We start from the raw sequence: 24555 nt of genomic DNA, 5'->3' as shown, positions 1-24555 counted from the left end.
ACTTGAACCGCACCGTAAGGGAAGGGAGGAAGGTGGGAGTGAAAGAAGAAAGCGAGAAAGAGGTGCCGTAGTGGAGGGCTCCGACCACCTGGGAATCCTTAAAATATTAAATATTACCATTCCGGCAATCTCTTTGGCCGTCCAGGCATCACAACGTTTCCTACTTTGCATACAAAGAATGAAGACCTCATGCTTGGTTTGCATCACAGGGCACCTTTAAGCCGTTTTAGACTCAGCCTGAAGCATCAGTGTTATTATTTAGGTTGGTGTTTAATAACTGAAGAATGTTGGAACGTAGAGTTTGCATCGCATAATTTGTGCGGTGAGGAAAAGTCTTCCAGTGTTCTGGATTTCATGTGTCATGACTTGAGTATTGTTCAGTGGGAAATTCTGCTAGGCTCGTTAGCATAGTATTGTTTTCTTTTCATTCTGTTATCAGTGCTGAATACAAATATTAGGTGTAGATGTCTCCTGCCTATATTAATACTAACATTTGGAAATGTTAATCTCTGTTGCTATTATATGGCAAGTATGTTACAACTCAATAACTTTGCGTTGTAACGTGGCAAGGTTTTGTATGTTGTTTGTTGTAGTCGTTCCCCTAGACCATAGCACAGTAACTTGAGTGGGATAAGAACAGAGAATTGTGCAGCAGCAACAGTTTTTTTTGGAGAAAATCTCTCTTTGTATAGAGCGCCCATCACTGAGGCAAGTTTGGATGCTATATAATCTATGCACTTGTCCAAGTACGTATTTTGAGTAAATACAGCTCCCAAAGGTGAATACAAGGGGGGTACTGCGCACAAAAAGACAAGGACAAGAAGATAACACAACAAGCGCAGATCCCAAAGTTCTAAGTTCAGGCACGGTTTCTATGTTATTGTTGTTCAAGGTAAGTTTGAGAGCCGATGCAATATGCTTTTCTTTAGCACAAAAGATAATCTGTTTTGTTTTAGAGTAATTGGCTGGCCCACACACCTAGTTTTGACAACATTGAATTGGCTGTACTAAACTGTTTTTCACAGGTATCATAAACACAAAAAATACTTGTGTCGTTGGCATAGACCGTCATCTTCGCCCCAGTACCAATGGTAACAATAGCTTTCAAGTACATTCAAGTGCATTCAAGTACAATCAAGTACAGCTTTCAAGGTGTGTTTAACATGGGTCCACTAATTTAGTTTTTTATGTGGTGGTTATTCAGAGTAACTAAATGTTTCTATACTATAAGCTACCTGAAAAAGTTGATGTGATTTTGCTTGGTAGTTGTTCTAGAGTTCACTTGTAATCTCTGGTGGATAAGGGTACGTCTTGAAACTCGACGAATTTTTGGGGCAGTCTTCACTTTGAGCACTGGAATCGATTCAGGCAACTAAATGCTGATTTGTATAATATATCGCCTTTGATCCATCAACTGAATTATTGCTGCCGACCAGCGAGTAAGCACCGCATGCTATCGTCAGCCCTGATGTCGTCGGTTTAGATTGGCAAGCCCACTCTTGGTTGAACTTGTGGTATATATATGGTGGACTGATTTCACGCTTAACTAGCTGTGTGTTGCAAAAGAGGTATGATTTGACCTTTGAAAGCACCAGCAGCCAGCTGTAGTGAATGGCACTCTCACCTGCCACGAATTGTGCGAATTGAGGCGAACCAGTGAGCAGCGTTTGGCAGACCCTATTGTAAGCTGTTGTTGTAGGTCTGAAAACTTCTCAGAAAGTGATTGAATACTCAATTCGTATTCTCAGATTTCTTTCCTGAAGGCTCCGAAAGCACAAAAGTCTGAAGGAAAAAAAAAAAGATATTAAACCTCGTTTCTTGTAAGCATCCTTGTGAGAGTGAACCTTATTCTTTGAAAGAAGAGCCTGGCAGCTTATTTTGAAATTGCCAGTACCTTGTTATCAGTTCTAGGAGCCTAGGCGGCCTAGGAGTTCTAGGCAGCCATTTGTAACAGTCTTCAACCACTCGTAAAAACGTGTCTTGCAGTAGTGACCTTGTTTTAATGTGTATTTTTTTAGGCCCACCCTATGCACTAGCAGAAAAGGAGGATGATGTTATAGCGCCCGGCGACGCTATAAAGCACAGGCGCAGAGATCGGCGTTCCCGCGATAGAGGAAAATAAAGATGGACGGCGCGTGCTCGGAGCGCACGCCCGGCACGGGCTGTTCGGAACTGGAAGGCTGCCACGCTGGTCGTCTTGCTCTGGTGCTCCGCTGCGACCCCGCAAATCCTCAAAAATGTTCTTGAAGATGCTGCACCAAGTGGCTCTGAGCAGCAAGAAGCAGCAGAGAGTGAACAGGTTAGTGGCACTGACTTTGTTTTGAGCTTGCCCTTTAATTAACCATATGTAGCAGTGCTCATATACCGCTTGTTAACTGTAATGGTGCCTGGAGCGCCATTGTGTGGTCTTTTATGTTTTTTTCACGCAGAATTCATCAGCTAACGCGTGTTCAAGCGTTGTGCAACTTCTCCCTCACAGTATTAGTGTCCAAGAACTGCTTACGGCATTTGCACATTTGTATAGTCGCTGTTTTTCTGTAAAAACGTTTAAAATATGGTAGCAATGACCGTACTGTCCTTTTGTGCTCTCATCTTTCAAATCAAATTTGTCTGTTTTTTTGTTTGGAACAAGGCCACTTGATATGGCAGCTTTTTGTAGCCAAGGCATTTTTTTGCTGACCATCATAAGGCTGCCACAGTTTCAGTGCATGTTAAACGAATGCGTCTTCACAAAACTTTTCTGCAGCCGTTCATTGCAGTGTCCCTTATAGTGCAACTTTGGGACATAATTTCCTATTTTGTGTGCTCATAAAGTTTTGCGAGTGCTCGCATTGTGCTGCTGTCATCAGGTGGTTTGCATGAGGCCTCACATGCTCAACCAGTTGATGAAAATGCAACCTTTGCTGCTGCGTGTGCAAGTTCCCTGGACCTTTTCAAGCTGCACCGCCAGGAAACATACCAGTGTATTCTGGAATATAAACATAGATTACTTTTACAGCGTTGAAATAGTGCTTATGTTCACCATATGCCTTGAAGAGTTGATGCTGTAATGTACGAGTGATATTTTTCTACTGCAGGTTATGCAGAGGTGGCAGGAAAATATTTTAATGTAGTAGAGACTATTTAGTTCATACTTCAGTCATTCAATGTACCTTCTACCCTTTTTCACCGTACTGTCAGCCACAAAAGTTTGTGGGATCTGCGATGCGTGGCGGTGCAAGACAAAACTGTATTGCTGCGCCATCTGCCGTCACAGAGCGTGGTGTCGAGGCCCACGGCGCTGTGGCCAACAGTACATCATTTGCAATTGCCTGCTTTAAACTGGCATCCACTCTTGCGCATGCATGTGCGGTGGTGGTAGGCTGACACTGTGGTCTACCTGTCATATGCAATTTAACTTAACACTGTTGAATATGGCAAAATGTAATTCTGAGGAGTACAGGGCCAGCCTCTAGCTCTTTTCTGATGGGTGTCCAGTGTAGAGGTTGTTGATTGGAGGCTCCTACAAGGCAACCCTGCCAGGTTAGAGGGTCGTCCCAGCTGCTTCCCAGAAGACGGGAACTAGAGGGTGCCAGCATAAACTTTCACCCTTCCCGGCATTGCTTGGAGTATTCCGGGCCACCAGATTAGCCCACTCATGTAGCCACGACGGATGTGACCACCTGCGTATTCAACAGCAAAATCCACATCACATGAATAAGTTCTGTAGCCCCAGAGACGTGGGTATGAGTCGTGGGGCATGTTTCATGTATCCTTTCTTATAGTTTTGATTCTTTCAATGCAATTCTAAATGCATTTTCTCATGTCAGCATACATGAGCAACTGCTGTAGTATTAAGAGTTGATCTACTTTAAAACAGCTGTTACGGCTTGAGCAACCCAAGAAACTGCTTAGTTGCACAGTGCTACTGGAGCAACGAGTGGTCTTGGTATATACAACTTGAACTGTGTGGTGGTAGTTTGTTGCATGATACCATGCCATACCATGTCTTACCATAGAGGCAGACTACAGAGTGCACCCTCGGCAATGCAACTTGGTCCGAAAAAAATAAATGCCGTAGTTGCATTTATTAAATTAGGTGGCATGTGTGTTTCACAAAAGTGAACAGAACGACTGAACCTTTATGGATGGTTCCGCACAGTGTCTTTGCTTTGACCAGCAGCTCATTGGCTCTCCTAAAGGTATCTGACTGCAAGAAATCTCTGCATGAATATAGACAGTTGTTACAAAAGAAACTGGGTGATGTAACACGTCCCAAAGGGACATATGGGCTATGGGGGACGCCGTAGTGGAGGACTCCGCATTTCGACCGCCTGGGGTTCCTCACATTGCGGTGAGATTGCACTGCACACGGGTGCCTTTTGTGATTTGCCTCAATCAAAACTCGGCCAGCACGTGTTAAAACAATGTTGTATACAATCACTTTACCAGTTTGCATAAAGCTGGTTAGTCTGCCGAAAGCTGGTTAGTCTGCCGTGGCTTCATTTATAACTTCCTTTTTTTTTGTGCTTTTGGTCCAGAACCAAATGCAGGCGTTGCCTATCAGAACACATCTCACCCGCTCTTTTACTCCGAGTTATAGTGAGCAAGTACTGTTGTTCTTGCTTCTAAGTTAAAGGGGCTGTGAAAGGGGGTCTCAACAAAGATGCGAGACGCCTAGTATGCTAACGGACGCAGCGTCACGAGTATCCTCCAGCAAAAATTTTATTCATGCGTTTTGTGAACGCTGAGTTATTTGTAGTCAAAATTTGAATTTCCGTATCTTCGCGCTTTTACCTCTCCTCTGGTCACTTTTTGCACGCGGAAATGCCAGTCCGCCGGCTCCACGCACTCGGCCCCTTCACTGACCGCCCACGCGTGTGGGAATTCCCCAGGGGGCGGAGCCAACGCCTCCTAATCTGGTTCGTCGTCGATGGTGCTGGCGCGGCAAACCAATGATGGCATTTCACTGCTGACGTAAACAGCACTACTTGACGCAATGCGCGTGGATTCGGGTGAAAGCTCGGCACCGCTGGTCGCCGCAAGGCGCGGAAGCGGGAGTTCTTAAAATTGTATTGTAGATTATCAGCTCGATTTTGAGGTCTCGTATGTGGCATGAACGCTCGGTGGCCTGTACTCTACGTAATGCTAGCATTCTATAGCCAACCTTTAACGCCCTCTTCAGGGACCCTTTAAGGGTCCTGTTAAGTGTATATTTCATCAGCTGGGTGCACATCTGTGGTATCTTATTGGAAGCTTTCTAATATTTAATTTGAGAGTGCCTTTGTCACCAGCGTGCAAGTTTCTATGTCTTGGACACTTTGGTGAAAATTGTGCAGGATGACGACGATGAAGGTGATGACAGCACATCAGGTGGACCACTGAAACCCTCCCCTCATGGCGATACTTACCTGCTGTTCACAAAGCCTCAGAACTTCCAGTCAAGTTAGTTGGTTTTGATCTTCCTTGTGCCTCTGAATTCTTGCTTTCCTGTGGAATGCTTTCAGGCAGAAGCTCAGTTTGTGAATAAGCACCAGGTATGGGGATCCTGGAGGTAAATTACTCTGTGCAGTGAATGGAGCAACACATCATTTTGCAGCTAAATGTTCTGCTGCAGATTTGCGTTGCACATAGGTAAATTCTATTTCAATAGTTGCTTGTGATTTTTCTTAATGTCAGTTTTCATTCCTTTTTTTTCTTTTTCCTTTCTTTCTTTCTTTTTGCCTCGCATAAGAAATGCGCATCTGACCTGGGCCTGTGTTCAGCATGTTTGCTTTATCTCGCCATGATTGGCCAGTGCCGTCGACTGTCACAAAGTATATCAAGTCACACAGTATATCGAACTCAAGTTTTGCTGGTCATTCCAATATTTATTGGTGCTGCGCACCTGCAGTGGCGCTTTCCCTAACGACGCTCTTCGATTAGTTTTCACAGACCGAGGTTGGTGAGTGGCGCAAACGTGGGGTGTACTTCAGGGTGGCATTGGTCTCCTGTGCTCTGTTTCTGCGCCACTTTCCTGTCATGGGGTGAAACCAACCTGCGTGCTTCGCTGCTGGAGGCGTTGCAGAAACCGACTGTACCATAATTTTAATGAGCGGTTATTGTATTCATAGTGTACTGGACTATCATAAGATAGTGTACTATCATAAGATTAGACATCTTATGATAGGCTGCTAGTTCCAAAGCACCCTCTACTGCAGCTTCCTTAGGAAGGAGGTTAGGCCTAGCAGTGCCCAGCAAGCGGTGTGCTGCCAACACGCCAGTCAGCGGCTCGTCTCTACATTAAGTGAGTCACTAGCGCGGGTGCAATATATTCTTGCTTCCAGGTTACAGATACGCTATGCAATTCTCATAAAGTAGAATCGCTATCGTACAAATCTCACGGGGTCGCAAAAATTATTCCTATCTTCCGAAACAAACTAAATTCAGATGCAGAATTTTCGCAAATGTGTTTTTGGCTGACGGGTTTTTGCATACACCACGCACCGCTGCTCAGTGCTAGCGGTGCGCTCCGCACAACTGGCGATCACGGCGTCACCAATGTGCGGGATGCGCTGCCACTCACTGTTTGCAGTGCGCACCCTGCGACTGGTGGTCCCGGCATTCGGCAATGTACAGGCAGCTAGCAGTTCGTGCTTGGGGGGGGGTCGCGGCCCATGCAGCTGTGTCATCCACAGTGGGGCGGGAGGTTGCTTATAACATCTGAATTGTACCCACTATGTGGCCAGGGAATTTTACGAATTCATGTCATCCTCAAATTCGTATCAACTGGGATTGTATTGCTGAGATTCTGCTGTGAATCGAACTATCAATACATTGAACTATTTTGGGATCTTCGAGTTCGATATGTGCAGGCTCAACTGCACATATAAAACTTCCTAAACCATGACAATCCACGTTTTCAGTAGAACGTGTGTGCACTTGCTGTGTTTTATTTTGTAATGTTTTGCAGATGTGCTTGCACATATGTAGAAATTAGGTGGCACGTTACTTTTCAAATTAACGAGTTTCCTCTTTTATGCAGAGTTGCCTGCTGGCAAGGAAGTACACTTTCCTGTGGGCTTTAGCAACAAGGGTGAAACGGACTTTGTGTTGGACACCATGGACACGTCCTTCTGTTACCCAATGGACTCCACTTTTTACAGCCAGAATGTGAGTATTCAATAAGTGGCTTTCTCCCTGGGCAAACCTGGAATATGTCAGCCTCGACAGGTGGTGACCATCGAAATTGAGTGTGCCACATCAGCATTTCGCTTTCAGATTTCATAATGGTCAGGATGTTGATGTCTACTCAGCAGTGTCTTGTTTCAAGTGAAGAGAAGTGAAGAGAGGCTGCTTTCAGGAATAACAAAACTTCGGAAAATTGATTAGCAGCTTGAGTACTCCTCAGACTGTCCCATTAGTATCCCTGGTATGTTGTTTTTCTACGCACATGAAAGTAGTTACTGAAGGAGTGATCTAATAGAGCTGGGCATAAATTGTTTCAAACTTCTCCTATATCCAATGATTTTTCTTCTAGTTGGCACCACTTTTATCACAGTGACGGTAATTTGAGAGCGTATGTGTACTTTTGTGATCAAAATATTACAGGATGCGTGTTCTTGGAAAAAGAAAAATTGATAGTGTTTTACTGTAGTTAAGCCATGTAAACGTGCGAAAGCGTATGTTTAGCCTGGTTGACTCATTGCTTTGCTTCGCTGGGTCGTTGTCACATCTGGCTATGGTATTAGACTCGGGTTAAGCTCTTATCAAGGTTAAGCTGATCTGATCTGTTTGTGCTGCAGATGGAAGTTGATAAAGGCAAAGATGTGCAATGCAGAGCACGAGAGCAATTTAACACAAAGCATGATCGGCTGCGGTGATTGCATGGTGCTCTCGTGCGGTGGCTAGCGAAACTGATCTGTTCACGCTGCCGTGGGTTCAGAACCCAGTCGTGGCAACATTTATTTTATTTCTGCACCCTCGATGTCAGGCACGCCTCAAGATTCTTGTTTGGGTTTCATTGTAGCTCTTCCTTGCACCACAGTCGCGTGGTAGTGTGGCCAGCGGAAGAGCATACTTGTCCCCTCACACCTTGACACATTTCGGCCGACCGGATTAAGTGACTGCGCCAAAAATATTTTTTCCCACACACTCGCGTATCGTCAACTTTTGATCGCAACAGTGCATGCATGCTGCCGTGCCTTCTCTGTAGCAAATGAGGTTATGCTCAGCCGTGATGAAGTTTGGTGCCTCGGGGAATGCTAGGAAGCATTTATGCATGTATATGTTTGTGTGGTGCATGCTCATAGGCTGTAAAAAAAGCTTTTCTTTCTGGGACTCAATTTTTAGAAATTTCAGGTTTGGCTGAAATTTCGCAATATGGTTAAGCCTGGATGCAACAAAGCTCCAGGTAATGAATTCGTCAATATTACGAAGTTCCCAATTCTCCAATGATGCACCCATTGGAGCGTTTGTATTTGTGAACTCCTTGTAACAGAGGTTTGTGGTGATTAATTTTATATATAATGAACTCGGTATGCCAACTATGTCTTAGCGGGTGCTGCGGTACTCGTAATTGGGCCGAACCACGCGAAAGTTTCTCAACAGTAAAAACAAGCACCACTCTAGGAAAGTCTATGATTTCAATGAGCGAATGCAGTTGACGCAATGCGCCATGCTGCAGTGTTGTCAACACCTCTCTGTGGCAAATGCAGCAGTCTCCAGAGCTGTCACTTTTGTAACGTTGCACCGAGTAGCATTGCAACAGTTCATGCCCAAAAGCAGCCCGAAACAACAGGACGTAGTAAAGAAGGCACGGTACGAGCAATGCGCACCCATCGCTGCCACTCAATTGATCGCGGGATTCTGGCACTGACCGATGCTGTATGCCAGGAGTGGGTGGAGAGCGCTGGGGACTTGAGTAGTCGGTTGATCAGGGCAATGACAGCCGGCCAAGTTGAGAGAGGGCGCATGTGGGAATAGGCCTCTGACTACGCTGCCTCCTCCACTCTCTCCGCCCCACGCATAGTGGTACCGTGCGAGCTGTGGCAGACAGAGATGGTGGCAGTGGATGCCACAGTCTCGTTATCAGGGCGATGACTTAATGGCTTCTTCCTGTGTGACTTCGAGTAAGGGGGGTTTACTCTGAATATTTGAAGATGATTTCACATACACTTATTTCCCTTTTTAGTTTTCATTTTGCACCGACCTTTTGAGTCTTCACATGAAAACTTCTTGTAGTGAAAAATTGCACTCTTCTCAGTTTCGCTATATCCACCTTGAATTGTATTCTGACACTAAATTTAGTTAGATGGCCAAATCTTCTGCAGGAGTGCGCCACCTACATAAATCATGTCTTTAGCATAACTAGCTGCGCAGCATTTGACAAGGGAAATGAGTTCAACATTGCCAGCATGCTCAGTACATCAACACTGAGCACAGATCAAAGTTGGCCTGTATCGATGGGTTGGTGCGTTTCAGTGACAAGGCGGTTACTTCCATGCAAATGGAGCTGTTGTAAGCTAGAAATGGCTAAAAGCCGAACTGTAGATATCGCCACCACCGGTCATTCTCACAGGGAAATTGCGGTGCAGTGAGACATTTTTTCTCAAACGGTCCCCTGAGGCCAGGCATACACTTAGAAATTGTTATCAGTGAGACTTTTTCGCTCTGGATATCATGAGTTGAAATCAGTTTGTGGGGAATATTTTAAATCCAATTTCTCAGCAATAAATTCATTTCATGCAGCCGGACTCGCATCAACATAGCGAGAAAAAGCTGCAGCATCAATTTCTACGGAGAATGGACAAACAAAGCTGATGTCAGGATGACGTGCTAGTGCAATGATGCCTGCACATGCAGGAAGGTATGTTTGTCTGATCTGTTAAGGGTTATTTCTGGAAGTGTGGAGTTGCCTGTTGAAATTCAGCCTAAGCACCTTATCATGAGTTGGGTGGATTAAGTAGGGAAAAAGAAAATGAAGAGAAATAAGGAGGTTTATAGACGGAGAAAGAAGACTGAGTGGAGCAGTAAGGACTCATGGAACATGGTCAGAAGAGGAATGTGAAGCCTGAACACGACTTTCTGCAGGACAGAAAAAGATTAAGTCAAATATTTGTGTCGAATAAGCAAAAGACAGAGCAAGGGCTGCAAAAAAATTAGCCGACAGTCACGGCTGTGTAGCACGACATTCTGCAAAAGCAGTTTGTGGGACCTTCTCGTTGAGCCTCGGCTCTCACGGCATGGAAGCAGAGTTTTCTCGCTTTCACGTTTTTGCCGTAATGTTTCGTGTGCCACAATGCACCAAGGATACCACAGACCCAAGGAGCGGCAGTTTGCGCAAGTGCTGCTTTGTTCTGCTGCACACAGATACACTAGACTCCTGTTTAGACGAACTCGGTTAAGACAAATTCTCGGGTAAGATGAGTAATGCGATACCATGTGGTTTTTTCCCATTAGGATTTAGTGTTTTTTTTTAAGAAAGTCTCCTAAAGACGAACTGTTTCGTGCGTGATTCAGTTAAGACGTGATCTTTCATAGCAACTGCGAACCCCAGCAACCCCATGCAACGATATTCGCGGAGCGTCTGTGCAACACTGTCGAACAAAGGAAAAGTATATAAAAAGCTTTCCTGCAGTGAGCACACCCTGACAGGAAGACTTCTCCCCAACTTCACGGCATTGTGCGGGGAACCTGTCTTGCAAGGCACCTTTGCTGTTGCATGGGTGGGGTGCAGATTCCAGATCTCTGCACCGTGCATGCGTCACCTGCGACACATTGGCACCGGCAGACTAAAAGGCGTGTGGGGGTGGAGTAGATCATTGGTTGACTTAAAGCTTAAACAGTTTGGAGCCGTACTTAACTGTGACTGAGGCACATGGTGCACCTGCCCGTAAAGTTGACAACGGCTACACTGCAGAAGGATCGAGATAAGAGAGAGATGCACGTCTACCCAGGTGGGCGGCACCTTGAGAGCAGTTGGAGCCTCAGAAATTGCCGGGAACAAAAAATAACAAATAGAAGTCTCTCTAAAAGAGAGCGAAAAAGATTGAAAAGAAGAAAATTAGCCCAGTGCGATTTTTAAGAGGGATAACGTGTTCCATGCCCTCAGTGTTTAGCCTACCTCATGCATAATGCCATTTATGTTCCGTGTGCAATTATCCTCCCACCGCAGGGCCGTTGTATTTATTTTTTACTGCGCTAGCACAAAGAACCGCACTCACCGATTTCACCACTGTCTGTCTGGCGACGTGGATTGCTCAGGGAGAGCAAGCTGGGTCACACAAGCCTCGCCAGTGGCAGCAGCTGCCATCACAGAGCCGTGGCGCATTGCGTAACCGCTGCACCACTGTGCCAGCAGTGGTATGAGGTCTCCCAGCGGTCAAGAGTGTAAAGTAGAATGACCAGTTCCGCATAAATGGGCATCAACCTATTAAAGCCATCGGGTGATACAGTTAAGGCGGAGCCCCCCTCACCATTTTTGGCAGTCTTTGTCTGAAGCCCTGGTTGACCTTGAAAACCGAGGCTCGAACCGAAGTGAAAACCGAAGTGCTCATCTAATTCACATTCGGCCTTACCACTCTAAGTGGTCAGTTATTTTTTTCATGTAGCACATATTTCGACATGCATAGCATGCTGACATATCTCCTCTCTCTCTCTCTTTGGGGGCGCTTCTGATAAGGTGAACAGAATTTCTGGTCCCTTGATGTTCAAGTCTACTGTATTGTGTTCAGCCAGCTGAGTAACAGGGCATCTCAGCCTTCCTCTTCTCATTCCCTCGCTGTCAGTCTTCTGTGTCATTGTCTCCAATGCCACAGAATCGGGAAACATGCCCTTAAGTAGTGTTGCACTGTGAGAGAAGAGGTGACTTGCCCTGGGGGCAGGCTGTTCCAAATGTCAATGGTGCTGCAAGGGAGCAAGCTGTCTTCGTGATGTCCCTAGGCCTAACAGCCGGGCGTGGATGCCACTCGCTTCTGTGCTGGTCCGTTGCACAGACTCGTGTCAGCACAACATAGGCCCGAAGTGAGTGGCTCCAGTCATTGATGTGGTGAACTGCTGGCCGTGGACCTTTGTCGTTACTACTAGAAATCCGTTTCCAGTGCCGTGGTACTGCTGACTTGGTGCAGACTCGCTAGCACCACCTCTGCCGGAGCCTCGTCACTGGAAATAGGTACCTGTACATCTTCAGCAGTGCAACGCAGCAAGTAGAGTCACGTGTCTTTTTCTACCCCCGCTAGTTTGTTAAACATTTGGTTTCAAGCATTTGGACTTCATTGGCTTATTGTCAGTAGCAGTTTTCTTCTTCGTTTGGTGTGGCATATACAGTGGAACCTCGATTATACGACGTTCAGGGGACCGCGCGAAACCGTCGTATAATCCGGGTGTCGTATAATCGAAAATCAAAGAATGCGGCCAGTGGCGCTCGGCCTTGCGCCGAAAACTGTTGACCGGCTTCAAGCCCGCGGCAAGTACGCCAATCAGATTAAAAAAGACAAAACCCAGCATTTGTTTGAAACAGATTTGCAAAAAAATCTTTATTACCGTTTAAAAAAAATCGGTATTTTTTTTTTTTTTGCACCTTTGCCCAACCTCGGCGCATCAACTTTCTTTCGAGGGCTGCCACGTCTGGCAGTAGGTCGACAACATCGTCGCGCGCGCAAGCAAAGCGTCGGATGTTGTCGACGCTCTGCAACACGTCTGCGTAACTAGGAATGGGAGCGCAAACCTCTGCATCGTTGTCCACTTCGGAAGTTTTATCGTGGGGCGCAAGCATCCATTACTTCCATTACAAAAAGCGCCGTGGACGCCGCTGTCCTCGCTTGGGCGAGCGCGGCCTCGCCCGCTTATCTGTTTTTTCATCAGCGTCGGCTCCTGGAGACGCATCTGTTGCTGGGACGCGCGTCTTATCTTTTCTCTTTATCTTTCCTCTGATCTTTTAACTCTCCTCGGCAGCGGTGGTGGCTTGGCTCACGCCAGTAGGCGGGCCGGTGCGCTTTCCTTTTCATCCTTCTCTCAGTCGCAACGGGGACTCCGACTGCACAGGCTCGACGAAAAAGAGAGCAAGTGCACTTGGCGGCCTCGGCAACGCTCTCTTCCGCGCAAAAACGGGGGTGCTTATATTCGCATGCAAAGTTTTTTTTTTTTTTCAGAAATTTTTTTTCCGAAAATAGGGGGCGGGGGGGGGGGGGGTGATTAGAATCGCGAAAATACGGTACATCCCGGCCTGCGTTTGCTGACGACCTTTTTTGACGGACGGTACGAGCCAGCCGTCGTACGAAGCGGGGTCCTTCTCAAATTTGCGTCGTATAACCGAGGTTTTTAATGCATTGTCTCTATGGGGGTTTTGCCGGGACCGCACAAATTCGTCGCAAAATGCGGGTCGTCGCATGACCGGGGGACGTATAATCGAGGTTCCACTGTATATGTGCTTCGTGAATTGTGTGTCATATAAAATGTTTCATTCCATATACAATCACTTGGCCGACTCTTCAGCTTATGGCTCACTCTCGTGCAGAAGGCTTCCCAACTTCGTCACTATTTTTGATGAGCCTCCCATCAAATGTCACAAAGTTGCTAAGCTTCATTCTTTGTGTGAGTGGATTATAATCTGAAGAGACAGATCAGGTGGTTGCACAGGGGACAAAACATTTCATACGACAGACAATTCGCAAAGTGCAGAGATGCATGTCAGCTGCCACCATGTGTCGCTTGCACCTGTCACCGGCATGAACTGCATATGTGCGCTAGAACTGGTAGTTTGTTTTCAACCGGTGGAGCCCAGGAGAGGGTGGAGGAGAGGTGTGCATGTGCTGAACAGCCGTATGAAAAAGGCAGATTAAAGTACTAATGCTTGAAACCAAAGACCTACAAACTGGCTCGCATGGAAAAAAGAACCTTGAGGCCTCAACATGCTATGCCATATCGGTGAACACATACAGGTACCTAGTTCTAGTGATAAGGTCCCCGCAGAGGTGGTGGTATGTGGGTCTGTGCCACATGAGCAGTAGCACGGCGCTAGACCCTTTGATTCCTCGTAGCAGCAACTAATGTCTGCAGCTGGCAGGTCATAACGTTCCGTTGACGGGGGTGTGCAGTGGGTGGGAAGGACTGGAGTGAAAGCCAGTGACATCCATGCCTGGTCAGTGGGCCTCGGGACAATGCAAAGCCTGCTTGCTGCCTTGCAACACCACTGATATCTGGAACAGTTTGCCCAAGGCTTTGTCTTTCTCTTCTGACCATGATCCACGAGTCCTGTTATAATTATTATTCTTCGCCGTCTCTTTTGTCTTCTTCCTTCTTCTATAAACCTTCTTCTCTTCTTTATCATCTTCGTTCTCTCTCTCCCTACTTTATCCACCTTAATTCATGACACACCTCCACTGGGTCCTAAGAACTTGACTGAAATGAAGTGTCGGGGATGGGATTTATTACTAAGATTTTTTCCTACAGCCTGTGCATTATCCTATTTTGATACATGCAGTGGGCTGATTTTTCTCTTTTAAAAGGGACTTTAATTGATAACACATTTCTTTTTGCTTCTAGTTCACTGCCATTGGTTGCAACAGGGTGGTAAAGCCCAAGCAGCAGGCCACGCTGTCTTACAGCTTCTTCACCAGTGAGAGCTTCAGTGCTAGGACCTTTGGTTCGGCTGTGGATCTTCGGTACAGAGGAGCTGTAAGTATCGCATCTTGCTGCATTATCTTTTCGCTGGTGAAGGTAATGCCTGATTAGTTAAAGATAAAATACAGTAGATACATACACAGAAGCACCTCATTGGTACTTCTTTTTTTTTTTTAATGCAGGAAAAACTTGTTTTCTGGGAGAACGTATAATTCAAAGTGCCGAAGATTTTGAAAAATGTAACTGCTGAGGTACAGGAGCATTTATTTACAATTTCACTTCATAAGAATGTAAATTGTGTTGATTAGCATTTCTTGGCACAAGGTCTGAAAAGACACTTTTCTAGTGTTAACGCAGTTCAGCCCATATTTACGTTGCCCTTAGGACGGAAGAAACTTTGCAACGCATCCGGTCCGTTGACAGCGGTGGTGTAAGTAACCGGGATATCTTCCTCGTTGCTTTCATACGCGTCAGTTCGTTGCACCAATGCACTGCAGGGAAGCTGCTGTGGTGACTGGATGTTGCTGTGTCCCTTCATGCTGCGTTCCCCAGACTGGGGCTGCTTGTGTGTAAGCGTATCTTGTAGTCTTGTGATGCTTTGCCCTCTTGCCCTTACGCACTGCAAAGAATCCGCTGTGTTTCTTCTCTTCATGTCTGATTCCCACTGAGACGGGCCCCTGTATGTTAAGGCACTGCGTTGTTTTTTTTTTTTTTACTCTTCATCTTTTTATGCTTTGCCCTTTGCACCTAGGCACTGCAGGGAAGTCGCAGCGGCAGATGAATGCATTAGTGTCACGTGTTCCCAAGTTCAGCCCGCTCCTGTGTTTGTGCACCTGCTGTTGATCACTAAACGTATTGTAAGACCAGTATTTGTTGAAATATTGAAAATAGTTGCTAGGAAACGATGTTATACGGGAACTTGGGTATTAACCTGAACAAAATCGGTGTAACTCTATGGGAAATTTTTATTGCCTGCAATTTTGAGTGTGTGAACCAGGAACTTTTCAGCGAGGTTCTACTACTGTATTTGAGTATGCTTGCAGCAACTGTAGATTTAATGGGCAGCATCATTATTAACTCTTTCCTTACCACGGGAAAAACGACCATTTTTCACATGTCTCAGACAAAATTTTTTTTTAGAAAAGGTGTGATAGATAAAATTATATAAAATGCATAACAATAATTCAGATAAAATGCGCTTTATAATGAAATTTATTTGAACACATATTCTGCTTGAAATGCTGTGAAAAAAAATCAGTAAACACAACAAAAAGTAAAAAAGAAGAAAAGTTTTGTGTTTATATGAGAATAACTTTCCAAACACTTGTACTAAAAAAATTCTAGAAACTACAAAACAATTCAAATTCTTTCTAAAACATGGCATTAAAGTTTGAAAATTATAACTTGAATAGTTTTCGAGCTAGAATTTTTTTTCTTCATGCCTCTTGAAAAGGCTCGTTTGAGAGTGCCCTTTATATGATTTTTACAGTCCAACAAAAAAAAATGGAAGTGTAATGTTATGCGCCAAACGAAAGCTTGGTAAGCGTGGTTTAAAAAATACAAATCAAAACGTATTTAATTTACGTCAAAAATTAAAAAAAAATATAAAACACAACAAGTATAGGTGTGATATTGCGATATATAGTATGCGATAAGTATAGCTGCGATGTAGCTGCAGAATCGAAATCCGACGTTACAACATCTTCGTCCGAGGCACTGCTGCTCGGAGGATCTTGAAAATCAGCTGCAGAGGCTGGAGAATCACGTGCAGCGGGACTCTTCCGAGCGCGCGAAGCGCCCGACCTCGACGCGACGCCATCCTCACCGCGTATTATGTCGCAATAAGCCTATGCTCCAAGGGCACTTCAAAAATGCACGACTGGCGGGGAAATTACGAACTAGGCCGAAAATGGAACTAACCGTCTGAACAACAAACCAGATGCGTCCGCACAAGCGGACAGGAAAAAGAAAGCGAAACTATCAGGCCAACGTTCCGGGAACGGTTTGCGCAGTTACAGCGTCTGAACCAAAATCCGACAATGCAACATCGTCACCAGAGACTCTACTACTCGTAGCATAGATAATAATTGCAGTCAACGCAGTAGAATTGCGCGCAGCAAGGTTTTTCCGAGCGCGCGCCGTCTGCGCGCCCGACGCCATGCACGGAGCGTCCGCGCCGTACCCTCCACTTCAAGAGCGTTTCAAAAATTCGCGCGTCGTGGGAAAATTGCTCTCTACGCAGAAACCGAAACTGTAGTGTCTGGAGAACAACTTAGATGGCGCCACATCACCGTAACGGCTACAATGAGGAGCTTCGGTTCGCACAAACAGACCGGAACGAGGAATCTGAACGCACAGGCGAGCGTTCTGGGCTCTCGTTGCCCCAGTTTGGGCTTCAAAACAATACCTGACGATACAGCATCGTCGTCAGGGTCCGTGCTAATCGATACATCAAAAATATGTGGTGCAAACGCAGCGGAATTGAGTGGAACGGGGTTTTTTCGAGCGAGCGCCATTCCCGATGATGACGGCTTGTTCGGAGCGCCCGACGCCGCACACCCAACTTCAAGCGCGTCTCAAAAATTGCCGCTTTTTGGCAAAAATATAAACTAAACAGGAAGTTGAAGTTTAATGTGTGAACAACAAACCGAATGACTCAGCAAGTCCGTAGCGGCCGCGGTCGCGCTGCCATAGCGCTTCAAATTTTTCGATCACCGGTGATCGAAGCACAGTGGCGTGGTAAGGAAAGAGTTAATGAGGTGTCTGCTAAGTTGCAGGCTTCAGGGTCGATATGTGTCCTTGAAAACCTTTGAGTGTAAAAAAAAGGTGTTTTCAAGGGCTCTTAAAAGTCCTAGTATTTCTGTTGGTCCTTGAAAAATCCTTGGTTTATGGCGTGCTAAAGGGTGTCACATTTTTAAATGGTAGCTGTAACCGTAAGGAGCAGGAAGAGATGAGAGCGGATCAGGGCACCAGTGTGATTTGGTGATATCCTAGCTGAAACAGAGGGGAGGCAGACTTTGGCAGGGAGTCAGGTGGGCACATGAGGTCGAGAAGTTTCCAGGGATAAGGTGGCCGCAGCTGGCAGAGGATGGGGTCACTTGGAAGGATATGCAAGTGGCCTTTGTCCTGCAGTGGCTGTAGTTAGGCTGATAATGATGAAAGGGGGCAGCTATAAAAGAACACTTGCACCCATTACATTTTGTTTCTTTTACAGAAAAATCATTATGTTGTGAACAATTCCACTTTTTGATTTGGAGCAGGGCATCAAACCTACGCCACAGTGACTGAATCCAGAACTGAGCGGCTCAACACTGGAAGTCAATGCATGCAGGCGTATACAGTGAAACCTCATTTTAGCAAATTGGTAAAATATTGTAATGTACTTCGATATAGCCGAGATTCATAATATAAAATGTCGCCAGAAGAACTCTTGATGGAGAAGCTAAATTTAGTCTGCAAAAGAAGGGCAACAGGTAGAGACCTTTTCTGTAGTTTTAGCACCATCTCAAGCCGCTCGTGTCGAATGCGGAGGCCGCAAAACAAAATAGCGGCAAGCACTAGTTATGTTGGCTGAGCTGCACTGCACCGCAGCACGCAGCGGCATCAATAATACCAGCTAGGTTGGCTTCCTCTCATTGCAGTGGTGTTGCGTAAAAAATTGGACGCCGGGACGAACGTATCGCCGTTTTCACCACCTGTTCTCCGGCCGCTGGAAAGCTACAAGAACTGAGTGTGTTGCTGGTTCCGGGGCGTTATCGGCAGGTGCAAGAGGAGTGAACAGGTGCCGAATGCCTGGCTACCAGCTTTTCTTGCTGCTGTATCTTCTGTGTCGTTGTTGGCAAAGCGACGTAAAGCATGAACCGTGGCGCAAACACTTGCCACTCCACCACCAGTCACCCGTGTAGTGAGACATAGCCTTTGGCATGTCATCTTACCGGCCACTGATTGGCACTCGGCAGTTTGATATATCCGTTTTATGGGAGACCGCGTTTGATATGTAGGGTACGAAATGCATGAGTTTGTTGAAAATATTAAGGAACAGTTTGATATAGCGAATAATTCATAATGCCCATGTTTGTTGTAATGAGGTTGCATTCATCTGCAGATCAGAATGGAATTTCAGACATCGGAGATTCAAAACAGCTCATAAATAAAAAGCATCGTCTTCGTGGAGAAATTGAAGATTTGTGGAGAGAAAAAAAAAAGTTCAGTTTTTATCGAGTTGAATGCATCAACAGATGTTTATACTGAGAAATTAGAAACTACCGCTGACCTGAGTTCGATAAATATCATAATGCCCAAGAGTCTGAGGAAGACTGCAAAAGGAGAGGTGCAAGACATTGTCAGCTTCACTGTTGAGCTTAGGAGGGGGCAAAATGGAAAGCCAAGACTAAAAGCAATTTAGCTTGTGCATTTTTGTTAGAACGAGATTCTTGTGAAGTGAAAGTTAAATTTTGCGACATGTAGCATATGTTGCTTTGGTAAACCATTCTGTTCATTAGTCCTTGAAAAAATTATTGATGAAGCCTTGAAAGTCCTTGAGAACCCTTGTATTTTGGACTTTGAAACCAGCAAGAACATAAATGGCCTGCAATGTTTTTATCAGCATCTGGATAATTCTCATATGAAGTATATGAACCTTGTCTGCAGTGTTCAGTGTTCAAGGTTTATGCGTGTGGTTCATGCATGCATGTTTGGCTAGCAGAAAACTCCATCTAAACTTGCGAAGCCAGTCTCGATGGTAAATGAATTACATAATTTTTTGGTGGGGGCAAAAGGCAAAAACACCAGTGTGCCCTGCGATGTCGCATTAAAGAACCACAGGTGGTCGAAATTAATCCAAAGCCCTTCACTCTGCTGTTCCCCCTTGTTCATGCACAGCTTCAGAACATTGAACCCTACGTACTGTACCATACCTTTTTCTGTTCGAAAAGAATTCATTTTGTTCACCTTTTAACTGAACAAAATACCATGGAAAGATAGAAATTTTGCTACAGTTCTGGGCAAGTGAAGGCACTGACACAAGAAATCTTATTGAACTGGAGGAAAGGAATCTTTGGAGTTACATCAAAAGTAAATTGAACCATGATATTAGTGTGGGCACTAATAATTCGCGAGCATAATATCTTGATGCAAAAGTGCGGCACTGAAATGCTAATGCAGACATAGTATGCCTGATAGATTCCACATGGTCGCATCCTGGTGCACTTTCATTTCTGAACCCGTGGGGATTCGCACTGTCTCTAGGGCAGCCTGTGCGGTCCCTTTTTCGACTGCTGCGAAACCCCATTCGCTAATGGAGGCATGGTGCAGCTCTGGACACCGCCCGACCACCTGCTAGGGCCCTCCAGTCGCACGGGGATCTCGGCTGCGCTCCATGGTGTCGTGCTATGTGATCCGCTGATTGGGCTGCGGGGGCATGACGTATGTGCAAAGTTGTGCTTGTCCGGGGCCAGTCGCGGGGCGCGGGAGAGTTCGAGACAGGTGTGCGACGAGGGCGGAACACGGGGAGGCGCAAGCGGAAAGCTATGTCAGCACTGTTATTCGCTGTCCCCGAGGCCTTTGCCGACACATCGCAAGCTGAGAGCCTCGCACTCTGCCCTTGTGGAACCTGCGAGCACCCGGCGAAACCCGCCGAGTAACCACCGCCGCTGACCCGAGTCAGCTGCGGCTCTCACTAGTTTTCCCGCTGCACTGGTCTGCGCGCGCCAACCCGTGTCCGTGCGCGCATCTGCTGCGGCCCGCTGTCGGGTGGCGGTGGGCGCCAGGTGCGCACTAGTTGAAGGAGTGCAGTACAGTGCTGGTGTTTGTATCGTAGTTGTCAGCACAATAACTATGTGAGCTGTGAGCATGCTACTTATATTGGTTTGAAAGCACACGAGCGCGGCTGGAGGCTCGAACCACGCACTGGGCATCTCTCTTCGCAAGGAAAAGGAATTAGTCACTGAACTACTCATCCACACTTGTGCCATCGTCATCGCTGCTTCAGTCCCTCAGCATGTCGTTGTCCAGTGAAATCCTGCACATTGCAAACAACCACACAGCAAACAACGACACAATGGCATTGTGTGTAGCAACTGAAAATTTTCCGTGCTGCAGCCACCACACCTGCATCACACATTCCAAAGCGTCGAACTTGGGGCCGGGCACTCAGTTGTTCGCCATTAAGAATGACGGCTCTTTTGAATGTAGTCGCCGCGATGGCTCAGTGGTTGTGGCACTCGGCTGCTGACTTCAATGACATGGGTTCGACCCCAGCTGCAGCAGCCAAATTTCGATGGAGGCAAAATTATAGAGGCCCGTGTATTGTGCGATGTCAGTGCACGTTAAAGAACCCGAGGTGGTCGAAATTTCCAGAGCCCTTCACTACGGCGACCCTCATAGCCTGAGTCGCTTTGGGACGTTAAACCCCCATAAACCAAACCTCTTGAATGTAGCCATGAACAAGCTCCAAATGCTTACCAGAGTCTGAACATTCGTAATGATTGACAAAGCACGACAATAAAAACTGGTAAAACGTGGCCAGCAGTGAAGTCAAATGTGGCTAACGGAGCGAAAGAGAAACTATGCGTAAGCAGTGTCTGCAGCTCTATCAGCTAACAACACTCCCCAGAAGCGCTGTTGTTCTGAGTGGCGGTGCCGCCACGGTAGGAACTGCGGCCTTTCCATCAACTGTCAGCACTCCCATGAGTGGCAAGTGCGCAGTAAAAGTAAAAAGGAAAAAAAACCTTCCAAACAAGCGTGCAAAATAGCCGAATGACGAACCACACTATAGCATCCCTGCTATCTCGCTTGTCTCGCCTTTATTAATGGTGCCATGCTTTGGTTTTGATTGTTGGTCGTCCCCCCAAGTTCGTAATTTCAAAATGGAAAAAAAAAAAAAAGGTAGACTTATAGTTCTGCTAATACAGTACTTTTTGTGTGCAAGTCGTGTGCCACCTCTAACACAGTTAACTTGAAACCGCATTAATAATGGCGCAGGTCTTGCTAGTACAGTGCATTTATGCCAGAGGACTGGTTCTGAACTGAGGAGCAAGAGCATAAAAAAGAAAAAAAAAAGGCTTGGAGTATAGCTTCATTTCATTTTTTTGTTTACCTTGTTGGGCCGTTATGAAATGGGATTGAGATGATAATTTGCACCAAATGCCGCATCATTTTTTCACAGGCGGCGGTTTTTTTAGCCTGACAGGTATGTAGTAGTTAAAAACCACTGATATACCGTGTTCTGCAACTTTATCGGCACAGGTTTGAAAAATTCTCCCGCCACAACCGTTGGCTCGTTTGTGGTGAAACCGCGCACAAAGCTTCCTTATTGTTGTCCGTTTTAAGGCATAGTAAGTATAAAAGTGGTACTTACCAGGTTTGGTCACGCGAGATGCGAAACCAGAAGCACCCGTGTTGAGATCGAGCCGTCGTCATCGAATTTCTGCCAAAATGTACTGGTGGCGCCATCTGGCATCGCTGAAGGAAAGCGCCGCGACGGAAGCGCCGAGGCGAGCGCTGCAGCGAGCGTGGCGGCTTGATTTGAATGCGTCGTTCGGGCCATGTCGTCTGCTTAAGCGCGTGAAATATTTTTCGGCCAACGCATTTTGAAAACTATCGTAAACAAATTAAATGACTTGACGGTGATTTACCAATAAAAGATATGTTGTCCATTGTATCCTCGTATTTCTGCCGTCTGCTTTCGCGGCTCTATTCAGAGAAACAGAAGAGTTTGGTTTGCATTCTGGTTTGTGGTGCTGGATTTTAGTATTCTTTTCTGCTTTCTCAGTCGTGCTTGCTTCGTTCTGCTGTGGAGTGTAGAGCTGCATTATGCCGACATACACTACCAAGGAGAAGGCGCAGGCGGTAGTGTGGCTGATAAAGTCGGACTCCATGAGCTACGTCCGCCAGCAGTTCAAACTGAAGTTTCGTCGTCGACCACCGTCTAGATACGCAGTTTCTAAATGGCGGCGCAGGTTCGAAGAAACCGGGTCGGTCTTGAGGCAAGTGAGAAGTTGCAAACTCAGGAGGCACAACGGGATTAGTGATGCACTTGAGGGGGCGTTTGAAAGTGATCCCCATATGACCTCCACTCGTGCTGGGCTGATGTTTGGAGTCCATTCGTCGACCGTGAGCCGGGCTCTAAGAAAGAGGGGATGGCGGCCTTATAGGGTGCAGGTGCACCAAAATCTAAGCCCGGCAGATAAGATCATGAGAGTAGCATTCTGCCAGTCTGAGCAGCAGCGGATCATTGCGGACTGTGGACACCTCGACTTCTTGGTTTTCAGTGACGAAGCGGTTTTTCATGTTGACGGGCGCGTGAACAGGCAAAACACTAGTTTTTGGGCAAAGGAGAACCCTCGTTTCATCCACACAAGGGCGGTGAACTCCCCACGCATCGTTGTGTGGTGTGGAATTTGGTGTGAGGGAGTGATCGGCCCGTTTTTTTTTCCAGAAACAGTAACAGCTGAGTCCTATAAAAGCATTTTGAAAGATGAATTCCTGCCGGAGCTGGTTGAATGCCATATGCAGCAAGAGATTTGCAGGTTCCAGCAAGATGGTGCCCCTGCCCACTACGCTGCCAAAGTGCGTAAGTGGCTAGACGAGCAGTTTCCAGGTCGGTGGATGGGGCGAGGATGCCCCAATATGCCGTGGCCACCACGCTTGCCAGACTTGTCGCCTTGCGATTTCTTCGTGTGGGGCTACATCAAGTCAAGGGTGTACCGCGCTGGAAGCATCGGCAGTGTCGAAGAACTGAAAAAGCGCATCTCAGAAGAGTTCACCACAATCACTGACGAGATGCGTGCTGCCGTCTTTGAGGAATACGCCCAGAGGCTGCAGCGGTGTGTCGACGCTGCCGGCGGTCACTTCGAGGACTGAAACAACTGAGCACTTTATAGCACGAACTTCTGCCTGCTAATGGCTCAACAAAGCGTCTTTTTTTCTCGTTTCACACCTTATGCCGCCACTGACTTATCATTGTTTTCCTGTTCAAACGCCGGCATATTCCCCTTGCGACTACAGAGCATGCATGCCGAGAAAAGGCAATGTTCTCGTTCTGCTACAGTGCTCGAGAAGACTAACGCATGCTGTTTACTTTTATTGCGTAAGTCGTCATAGATAACCCTGGAAGCGGTCTATGGTTTACATTGCCGGCATTGTAAAGCACTATAAAAGCGATACCTGAGACGACATGGCCCGAACGACGCATTCAAATCAAGCTGCCACGCTCGCTGCAGCGCTCGCCTCGGCGCTTTCGTCGCGGTGCTTTCCTTCAGCGATGCCAGATGGCGCCACCAGTACATTTCGGCAGAAATTCGACGACGACGGCTCGATCTCAACACGGGTGCTTCTGGTTTCGCATCTCGCATGACCAAACCTGGTAAGTACCACTTTTATACTTACTATGCCTTAATACGGACAACAATAAGGAAGCTTTGTGCGCGGTTTCACCACAAACGAGCCAACGGTTGTGGCGGGAGAATTTTTCAAACCTGTGCCGATAAAGTTGCAGAACACGGTATAGGAGGTATTCACTGAGGCCGCGCTACCAGACGGCGCGAGCGTCGTCGCGGCAAGCGGGCCATGTTTGCGGTCGTTTCAGGCCAGCTCGCGCAGTGTAACGGTGCGCCGTGAGGTACCCGGCCTGAACTGTTAGTGATCCGTAACATATTTGTACGTTGTTGAATGCGTCAGCGACCACTTATCTTTGTGGAGCGCGTATTGTGCATGAAGTTTGCAGCAGAATTCTTCTGCGCCGTGAGATAACCGAGCTGCCTCAACTCGGCAGCAAAACTGGCTGGCTTCGCTGCACGCAAGAATGTACATGACTTGCAGCTTTTAATATCAGTTGATAACTGTCAGCTAGTCATTCAGGGCATATCGTGGATAAACAGCACGATTAATTAACCGAAATTCCAAAACTGCCGCCGCAGAAATTGATAATTCAAGCGCCTGTAGTCCGCGAACTGCTGACGCTTCTCAGACGGTCTT

At 46.5% G+C, this 24555-nt stretch overlaps 1 protein-coding gene across 1 annotated transcript in view; it reads left to right on the top strand.

The window, feature by feature from the left end:
* The window catches only part of LOC149354158 (translocon-associated protein subunit alpha-like), a 35222-nt gene that overhangs the window by 1167 nt on the left and 9500 nt on the right, over nt 1-24555 (top strand). Inside the window, exons 2-5 of the mRNA XM_089575940.1 lie at nt 2125-2299; nt 5319-5424; nt 7004-7131; nt 14503-14634. Of these exons, the coding sequence (XP_089432066.1) occupies nt 2125-2299; nt 5319-5424; nt 7004-7131; nt 14503-14634 (541 nt within the window). The remainder of the gene's footprint in view (nt 1-2124; nt 2300-5318; nt 5425-7003; nt 7132-14502; nt 14635-24555) is intronic.

The sequence above is a fragment of the Amblyomma mixtum genome, chromosome 3 (assembly GCF_055824585.1).
Source record: "Amblyomma mixtum isolate Tamu chromosome 3, ASM5582458v1, whole genome shotgun sequence".
NCBI lineage: Eukaryota > Metazoa > Arthropoda > Arachnida > Ixodida > Ixodidae > Amblyomma > Amblyomma mixtum.
Note: the sequence above shows the minus strand (reverse complement) of the source record. Positions and strands in the feature narration are given on the sequence as shown.